Raw genomic sequence first — 9,503 nt, forward strand, 5'->3', positions numbered from 1 at the left:
CTGGCCTGGATCAGGAACAGTGTGGCCAACAGGTCCAGGGAAGTGATTCTTCCCCTGGACTGAGCGCTGGTGAGGCCACCCCTGGAGTGCTGTGTCCAGTTCTGGGCCCTCAGCTCAGGAAGGACATTGAGGTCCTGGAGCAGGTCCAGGGAAGAGCAACGAGGCTGGGGAAGGGACTTGAACACAAGTCCTCTGAGGAGAGGCTGAGGGAGCTGGGGGGGGCTCAGCCTGGAGAAGAGGAGGCTCAGGGGAGACCTCCTCACTCTCTACAACTCCCTGACAGGAGGGGGGAGCCAGATGGGGGTTGGTCTCTTTTCCCACCCAACCATCAGCAAGGCAAGAGGGCTGGGTCTTCAGCTGTGCCAGGGGAGGTTTAGGTTGGATATTAGGAAGAATTTCTTTACAGAGAGGGTGATCAGCCATTGGAATGGGCTGCCCAGGGAAGTGGTGGATTCTCCATCCCTGGAGGTGTTTAAGGTGAGACTGGATGTGACATCAGTGCCATGGGCTGGGAACCATGGCGGGGTTGGATCAAGGGTTGGACTTGATGATCTCAGAGGTCCCTTCCAACCCAGCTGATTCTCTGATTCTGTGTGTTCTCGAAGGATTTAAGGTGTGCAGAGACTGAGTTGTCAGTTCGTTGCTGCTGGATGTGCAACATGGGAGTCCTCCAGACCAGGATGGGATAGGTGATGGTGTTTTGTCCAACTTCATATGTCTGTGCCCTCTCAAACATTCCCAAAAGCCTTTCTGGGCCGCATTCCTCGTGTAGTGCCATGGGATCCTGGTACCTGAGTGCCAGTCCCTCCATCCCTTCACCTGAGGAGGATTATGCCTGTCCCCAGGACTGTTCCCCAGGCATCCCATGGGACTCATGGATCCCTCAGGGCTGTGGCCATCACCGCAATGTCCCCACATCCAGAGGCTCCAGAGAGACAGCTGTCTGTGAGGAGAGCCCATGCTGAACCAGCCCCATGATCCTGGTGCCAAACCTTCACCTTCTCTTCTCCTCCTAGATGGACCCAAAGGCAGTAAATCCATCCGGCAGAAGCTGGAGAGCTTCTCAAAGGAGAGGAAAGGTGAGCAGCCTCCCCTTTCCCTGGGGTTTGGTCCCTGCTCTCAAGTGGAATTAGTGATTTTTGGTGGGGTGAGCTGGGAGGTGCCTGAATCCAGCAGGTTGCTTCATCCCAGGTTGTTTTGCTGTTTTTGGAGTGAGGTGGAGCAGCACGAACGTGACGGAGCCTGGAGGGATGGAATATGTGTGCACATAAATGTGCATTTTCAAACTGTTTATAAATGTTGCATATAAATGTTTCTATCTGCCCATTTTGCCCCAGTCTCGCTGCTTCCAATTCCATTTTATCATCCCTTGAAGGATTTCAGTGACAGCCCTGGGGAACCCAGAATCCTAGAGCAGAGCCAGGCGGGAATGAGCTTCCCCACACCGGTACAAAGCCACCTCAAGGAAACTATTGAAATTATTGTCTCATATTTTACTAAATGGATTTGTGGCTTGTGCTCCCGGTGTAGTGCAGAGTCTGGGGGTGAGGAGAGCTCTCCCTGTCAGAGGGATGGAGAGGGACAGTTATTTGGGAAGAATACCACTAATACCAAGGCTGTTCTATGTCGGCAGATGTAGCTGAGACAAACCCTGTAGAAAACTGGAAGGTTAGAATTTGGGAAGAATCTTTTGGTTTGGATATTTCTGGTGATTTATGAAGTCTTTGCTTCATAGGTATCAAGGCATCTTCATGGGGTTGGAACCAGTAATATGAAAGAAAGCCCAGGAAAAACTGGGACGGGCTCCAACAGGCTCTCTGATGGAGACCAGTTTTCCTTCCCAGCTCCCCTGTGTCTCTTTCCTCTTCCTCCAGCATCCCATTTCCCACGCCATGCCCTCCCTGCTCAGATCTCTGGCACTCAGGGTCCCACCACACAGTGCCCTGGTGCTTTCCAGGGGCAGCAGCCTCCTCTGGGTTTGCCTGGGCCCTTGGGAATGCTCTTCCCACCTGCTCCTGGGGGCGGGAAACCTGGACTGAGTGCAGCTCCCTCCCCGGTGACGCTTTTCCCTTTCTCCCGTGTTGTTCCCCAGACTGCTCTCCTCACACCTTCGGGATCCCGCTCTCCCAGGTCATTGCCAACGACCGCACCCACCGGCAGCTCCAGGAAGCCGTGGGGAAGAGTCGCCGGCTCTGCCTGGAGGTGGAGGCCACGGTGACCAGGTTTCGGGCTCAGAGGCAGAAGAAATCTGGGATGAGCCCAAGCTGTGTCCGAGCACCTGATGGGGGTTTCCCAGAGGAGTCGCTTTCCCCAACTCTTCCGGATAAGAGCTTCTGGAGCCAGCGAAGGGTACGGTCCCAAAACGGGCTGTGATGGTGCTGTAGGATGGGGGGTCTGAATTCAGCAAGAAATGGGGTTTTCCTGGGTTTTTTCTTAACAAATGTAAGTCAGTCGTGCTCCATGCAGGGCTGATCCCAGGTTGCCCTCAGGGAAATGAGGATGGCCCTGCTCCCCCTGGAGAGGGACTGTGAGAGGTGGGAGGATCTTCACCAGCTGAGCTCTTACTGAGCCAGGGTTACCAGGAGGACATTTCAGGGTCAGGAGGGTCGGTTTATATCAGATATGGAGAAGAAATTCTCCCCTGTGAGGGTGGGGAGGCTCTGGCACAGATTGTTCAGAGAAGCTGTGGCTGCCCCATCCCTGGAGGTGTCCAAGGCCAGGTTGGACAGGGCTTGGAGCAACCTGGGCTGGTGGAAGGTGTCCCTGCCCATGGCAGGGGGTGGAATGGGATGCTGCCTTTTCCCACAAACCTCTGAGGTGGCAGTGAGCACTGGGATCTGTGGGGTCATTCCTGCCACCCCTCTGCTCCATCCCAGGGGGCCCTGTCCGTGGATTCCATCACCGACCTGAGTGACAATGTGTCCAAGCTGCTGGAGGCACTGCAGCTCTCACACCCTCATGAACTGGACCCACGGAGAGTCCTGGGCAAGAAGAACATGCTGAGCCTCAACCCAATCACCTGGCAGGTCCCACGGATCGTGGAGAGGTGCTGCACACACATTGAGACTCACGGTAAGGGCGTGGGTGCCTCCGGCAGGTCCCGTGAGAGGCAGGAAAAACCCACTGTGTGTGGTGGGCTGGGACATTCCAGCCTGGCCATTCCCCAGAGTGGGAGGAGGCTGCTGGTTTAGTGGGCATGGATTCGTTTGAAGGTTAGATCTGATGATCTTGGAGGTCTTTTCCAACCTTAAATGATTCCACAATTCCGGGGGCAGGCCAAGGAGCCACCTGTGGAGAGTCCTCTGGGCTGGAAGCTGCATCAGCAGGGAACGTCACTGTGTGTATCAGTGACCATGTCTGGTGCCTTAACTGCCACTGCACATCCAGGCCCTCCCTCAGAGCAACTGTAGGGATGAGCTCTCCTCCCTTGCCTACAGACAATCCCAGAAAATCTCGCAGCTCCACAACCTTTCCTTTTCCCCACGCTGCCTGGAGAGGGAAGGGTGCATAGCCCCTGCTATGGTGCTGAGGTGCTCCCAGGACCAGCTGGGGTGGCAGGGATCTGTGGGGATGCACAGCACTAACCTGCCTGTCTCCCAGGTCTCCAAACAGTGGGAATCTTCCGTGTTGGGAGCTCCAAGAAAAGAGTTCAGCAGGTAAAGGGAGACTTCTACTCCGTCCTCGTGGCCATACCACATCCAGAGGTCAGAGGCTTGTATGGATGGGGATGAATAGAACAGGCACTGGTGTGGAGAGGTCTAAAACATCCCAGGCACGTGCTGGATCACAGGCAGCCTAGGTCCTGCTGCTGGGTCCTTCTTCCAGCCAGGAGACCAGTCCAGCTCCTTCCCTCCAGCCTGTCTTTGGCAGACGAGCCTCCATCCCCTGGTTGGCACTTCAGAGCCAAGGGCTCCATCTGGTCCCATGGCCCATCCAAAGGGCAGCAGAAGGCTGCTGGGCTCTGACACACCTTTTTGGGGTGCCCTGCTTTGGGGGGACATTGGGAGTAGCCGACCCTCGTATCCTGCCATGGCAGTAGCCCTCCTGACAGGATGACTCCTCCAAAGAGTAAGAACTGACCGTTGCATTATTCTTTTCATCTCTTCCATCTCTAAGCTGAGGGAGGAGTTTGACCAAGGGCTGGATGTTTTTTTGGATGAGCATCAAAGTGTTCATGATGTGGCTGCTCTGCTCAAAGAGTTTCTTCGGGATATGCCAGATTCCCTGATTCCCAGAGAGCTCTATGGAGCCTTCCTCAGCACAGCCAGTGAGTACCTGCAGAGCAGAGACTGCACAAAGTCATGGAATGGGTTAGGTTGGAAGGGACCTTAAAGCCCATCTCATTCCACCCCCTGCCATGGGCAGGGACACCTTCCACTAGCCCAGGTTGCTCCAAGCCCCATCCAACCTGGCCTTGGACACTTCCAGGGATGGATCCTTCTTCACCACCCTCCTTTTCCAAAACCACTGGACAATGGTGGGATGGGTGACGTGCTGCCTGGCACTGCCATGGGCAGTTACTCTCATCTGTGGGTTTGGGGGATTTTTTTAAAAATTGGATTATAATAATCCCTCTGGACCAGGACAGTCTTTGACTGTGGGGCTGTGCAATACACAACACCATCACATCACAGCCCTTGCTAGGGTCTCTCATCCCATGGGATGAAGGATGGGACACCAGCCTGGCTTCCTCCCGAGCTCTTTCCCGTGGGTGTAGAGGAGGGCTGGAAGTGCCTGGTGGGCTGGAATCCTCACTAACAGCTGCTCTCTGCCCAGCCATGGAGGGGCCAGCACAGCTGGATGCCCTCCAGCTGCTTCTCTTCCTGCTGCCCCCCTGCCACAGCGACACCCTGCACCGGCTCCTGCGCTTCCTCGGAGAGGTGGCCCGGCACGCCGAGCGCTCCTGGGATGCTGATGGCCAGGAGGTGAGGCTTATCCAAAGGGAACCACTGCATGGGGAAGGGGTGCTCAGGCTGCAGTGGTTAGAACCGAGCAGAGCTGCTGCAGGCCTAGGTGAACCCTCTGGAAAAAACAAATCCATCACAGAATCATTTAGGTTGGAAAAGCCCTCCAGGATCACCGAATCCAACCTGTGACTGATCACCTGGGTGACCTTGTCACCAGACCAGAGCACTGAGGGCCACATCCAGGTGTTCCACCAGTCCATCTGCAGGGATGGGGACTCCACCACCTCGCTGGGCAGCCCCTTCCAATGCCTGACAACCCTTTCCGTGAAGAAATTCCTCCTGATGTCCAGCCTGACCCTCCCCTGGGACATCTTGGGGCTATGTCCTCTTGTCCTGTCAAGACAGGATGAATCCCATGTCCACAACAGGCCTGTGTGGCTCAGGCTGGCTCTGAGATTTTCAGGGTGCCATAAACCCCAGAGAGACCTGGCTGTGTGTCCATAGGCAGCGCAAGGGGCATTTTTTGTGGACTAATTCTGGTTTCCCACCTCCCAGTTCCATGAAGTCACTTGTGTGACTGTATGTTGAGGTTGATTTTGATTTCTCTAGACAGCTCCGAGTCTCTCCATGATTCAGGTGCTGGTTTTGTCCCCTAATGGGAGATGACACGGAAATATTGATCCTTGGTAGGGGCTGGGAACGTGGGACATGTGGGAATGGAGGCAAGGAGGGGATGAGCGTGTGCTTCAGCACCTTTGTGATGGTCTTGACACCAGCTCAGAGAGGACCAAACTGGACCCAGACCATCACCCCAGCCCCACCCACCAGCTCATGCTCCTGCCCTGGGGTGGGTGACAATATCCTGGGACATCCCATGCTGGTACTTCCATAATCCTCAGTTTCCCTTTGTGCTTCCTTGCTAGGTTCCTGGGAATAAAATGACAGTTTCAAACCTGGCCACAGTCTTTGGTCCCAACATCCTGCAGAAGGAGAAGCCTGGAGAGAAAGACGCCGGTGCCCTGAACTTTGAGGACAGCGCTGCCATAATCCTGGTGCTCCAGAGGCTGATCGAGCACCACCAGGCCCTGTTCATGGTGGGTGAGGCTCCTCAGGGCAGCTCCTCCAGACCTCCCTTCCCTCTGAACTCTCCCAGTGGCAGCAGAGCAAGGGGGTGTTCACAGCCCTGCCCAGGAGCAGGTGACTCTAGTCGGCTTTGGGAACACGGCTCATTCCTCACGGCGTAAATACGGATTTAGGATGGCTCGATTTAGGTGCCATTGAAAGGGCACAGCTGAGGGTTGTGCCGTGGAGGTCCCCTCTTCTCTGGCACCTCCCACCTTGGTGACGTCTGACCGAGCTCCTCTGGGACAGGGAACATCTGGCCAACAGCAGGGGTGGCATCTGGGGGCTGTTTCTCCCCCAGACTCCCAGTGAGGGGGGAAAGAAGTTGAAAAATGGGAGAGCCTAGAATAGGGAAGGAGCTGGAAGAGGATGGCATGGGGTGGAGTGCCAAAGCCTCAGGCAGGTGTGGGCAAGATGTAACAGCAGGGAGAGCTGGTGAGGGCAGTGAGAGACCACTTCAGATCGCTTCAGATCCACTCTTCAGCAGGAGTCAGGCAGTGCTCATCTCATACTGGGGGATGCATCGCCCTGGGATCCCCAAAAGCTTCTTTTAGAGTCATATAAAGGCTCATACGGGAAGAAGAGAGCTCTGGGCCTCCAGACCAGCCAGATCAGGGCTGCAATCTGGCTGGGCTTTACTTTCCAGGGATGGGGAGCTGTGACCTCTCCAGGTCCTGTCCCAGGACTGCACCATCATCAGGGGAAGGTTTTCGTCCCTGTCAGAGGTGCCCCTGCTGCACCTTGGTTTGTGCCCATCCTCTGTGATGGGTCTGGCTCCATCCTCTCTCCACCCTCCCACAGGATACTTGCAGGCAACAAGAGCCCCCACAGGTTTATGAGAATGGGACATTTCAGTCAAAAAGCTTCATAGCAATTTTGGGGGTCTGTGGGGAGCCAAAAGACCAGGGTTGCTGGGGGGAAAGCAGGGGCTGAGATCCTGTAGAGCCCGGGAGGTGTGTGGGATGTGACACCAACATGGTGTGTCCACGACCACGTATTGTCCTGGAGTCCTTCCACTGTCCTCGGCTGCCCCTGCTCATCCTCCTGCCGAGGGGGACCCCACGAGTGTGTCCGTGTGTGCCCCCAGGTGTCTCCAGAGATGCAGTGTGACATCCTGAGGAGGCTGTTCCAGACAGATCCCGATGTCATTGATTACCTGCTGCGCAGGAAGTTCCCTGCCGTGCCGTAAGTCCCCACGAGGCTCCTCCCTGCACGGGGCCAACCCTCCTCCAGCCTTCCTCCTCCCTCCACTGCTTCTGCTCATGAGCTCCCCAGCAAAAGGCCTTCACATCCTAGCTTTCCTGTCCCTCAGAGCTCCCTGTTCTCCTTGTTTCCTCCCTCAGGTCCCCTCCAGAGCATCAGAATCCCTTCTTGTCCAGCCCCCTCCTCTGCTCCTGCCTCTCAGGGTTGCGTGCTGATACCTGCTCCATGTTCAGGCTTCTCTAAATCTTCTTTGTCCTTGGTGCCCACATTTCCATGCGTTTTTTTGCCTTGTCCTGTGTGGCTGTGCATCCACTTTTAGGCTCTAAGATGGGACAGTCCCACTGAGGCTCAGAATTGGAGCTCATGCCCTTCCCTGTGATTAAATACAGTGGGATTAAATACAGATTAAATACCTCATGTCCCATAAGCTGGGCCCACCATCACAGCACCTAATGCAGGAGGGGGTTTGCTCTCTGGGGTTGGAAGCAGGGGATCTTTGGAAGCAGGGGACACTCAGGAGCCTCTGGTCTCCTGGTAGAGCTGGTGACTCTTCAGCAAACAGGGACTGTCCTGTGTGAGGGGTTTTCCTGGACCACAGGCCACATCCAGGCCAGGTTGGACAGGACTTGAAGCAAGCTGGTCTAGAGGAAGGAGTCCCTGCCCATGGCAGGGAGTTGGACTACATGGTCTTCAAAGTCCCTTCCAACCCAAATGTTGGATTCTATAATCCACAGTACAGTTCCTTGTCTGTCTTCACATTCCCTTTGGGGCTGTCCAGAGATGGCAGTCTTTGGGATCTTTGGGATCACTGCTAGAGGACATTTGGGAGTGGAGTTGGCAATAGAAGCATTTGCAATTAGCATCTCTCTCTGTTTTTTGCTTCCTTAGGCAGCTGGAGCGTGAGGGTTCCGCAGAGGGCCACTCTCCCTCCGCACTGCCTGGCTGGACACGCAGCCTGGAGAGCAGCTCGGTCTCCTCAGAGCTCTACAGCAACGTCTCATTCCTAAACCTGCACGTTGGCATCTAGTGAGCCCTGACCAGGCCCTCTGGACAAACTGGGCAGCCTTTCCCAGCAAAAACCAGTCCTCTGCCCCACTTTGGGGGAAAGCCCTGTGCCTGTGCCGTGGGGGTGCGTGTGTGGGGCAGAGCTGTGCTCGGGAGCCACCAGCATGGGCTGTCACCTCCTTGCAGGTCCAAAGCACTGCTGTGCCCCTGGCACAGCCCTGCCTCTGCCATCTGCTTCATCGGAGTTTGGGGAATGAGATTCCCATCCCCAGAGCTGAGGGGACTGGAGCGTCCATCTTTCGAGGGAAGGCTGAGGGAGCTGGGACTGTTCAGCCTGGAGAAGAGACAACTTGTCCCCCAAAGGGACCTTATGGATGTATCTAAGTGCTTTTGTAAGGGCCTGGAGTGACAGGACAAGGGGGAATGGCTTCCCACTGCCAGAGGGCAGGGTTAGATGGGATATTGGGAAGAAAATCTTCTTTGCGAGGATGGTAAGGCCCTGGCACAGGTTGCTCAGAGAAGTTGCCATGGGCAAAGACACCTTCCACTGGACCAGGTTGCTTCCAAGACTCCATCTAGCCTGATCCTGAACACTTCCAGGGATGGGGCAGCCCCAGCAGAGGGATGAAAGAGTACTTTTGCAAACAAAACCAGGCTGGAGTGTCTGGTGGAACAGCAGCACGGGGAGGGATGGGGATGTTTAAAGGACCAAAGCTCCATCAGTGCTTCGCTCCATGAGGGTTTTCCTACATTCACATCCAGAGTTGGTCCATGGATGATGGTCCATGATTCTAGATCATCTTTAAGGTCCCTTCCAACCCAAAACATTCTGTGAGAGGTGGAATGGGGAATCGCAGCCAGGGCCAGCTCTCCAGGAAGCTTTGGGCTGGTGGGATGCTCCCATGTGTCATAGCTCTGGGCACATCTTGTGGTACCGAGAGGATGATGAAGGGCTGGATGACCCTTTCCCTGCTGCTGGCCTGAGAGGGAGGATGGATTCATATTCCATATTCCGTATTCCACCACAGCCTGTGCCCAGTACTGGTCTAAAGGCACCAGAGCCTCGGGGCTGGGCTCTTATTTTGCAAAGGTCCCTTCCCTGAGGATGGGTACAGTTGGGATGGGTGGGGAGGTATTTCCTGGAGGAGTGTGTGCTGTGAGATAGCTGGTGAGACCTCCCGGGTCTCTGGTCTCTGATAAGCTCCAGAGACCAGCAGTGCTGTTGAGTCTGTGGGAGTGGATAAGCTCGGGACACCACGGGGCTGC

At 55.6% G+C, this 9,503-nt stretch overlaps 1 protein-coding gene across 2 annotated transcripts in view; it reads left to right on the top strand.

The window, feature by feature from the left end:
• Positions 1-8,730, top strand: part of ARHGAP36 (Rho GTPase activating protein 36) — an 11,092-nt gene extending 2,362 nt beyond the window's left edge. Inside the window, exons 3-12 of one of the 2 annotated variants that reach the window (XM_017816144.1) lie at positions 1,017-1,079; positions 2,093-2,349; positions 2,877-3,072; positions 3,601-3,656; positions 4,117-4,267; positions 4,777-4,925; positions 5,831-6,001; positions 7,117-7,214; positions 7,373-7,465; positions 8,121-8,730. In XM_017816144.1, the coding sequence (XP_017671633.1) occupies positions 1,017-1,079; positions 2,093-2,349; positions 2,877-3,072; positions 3,601-3,656; positions 4,117-4,267; positions 4,777-4,925; positions 5,831-6,001; positions 7,117-7,214; positions 7,373-7,465; positions 8,121-8,259 (1,373 nt within the window). In that variant the 3' untranslated portion in view covers positions 8,260-8,730. The remainder of the gene's footprint in view (positions 1-1,016; positions 1,080-2,092; positions 2,350-2,876; positions 3,073-3,600; positions 3,657-4,116; positions 4,268-4,776; positions 4,926-5,830; positions 6,002-7,116; positions 7,215-7,372; positions 7,466-8,120) is intronic. The other variant, XM_017816154.1, reaches the window with a different exon arrangement.
• Positions 8,731-9,503: the final 773 nt, after the last annotated feature.

The sequence above is a fragment of the Lepidothrix coronata genome, unplaced genomic scaffold (assembly GCF_001604755.1).
Source record: "Lepidothrix coronata isolate B3197 unplaced genomic scaffold, Lepidothrix_coronata-1.0 Scaffold2, whole genome shotgun sequence".
Classification (NCBI taxonomy): Eukaryota; Metazoa; Chordata; class Aves; order Passeriformes; family Pipridae; genus Lepidothrix; species Lepidothrix coronata.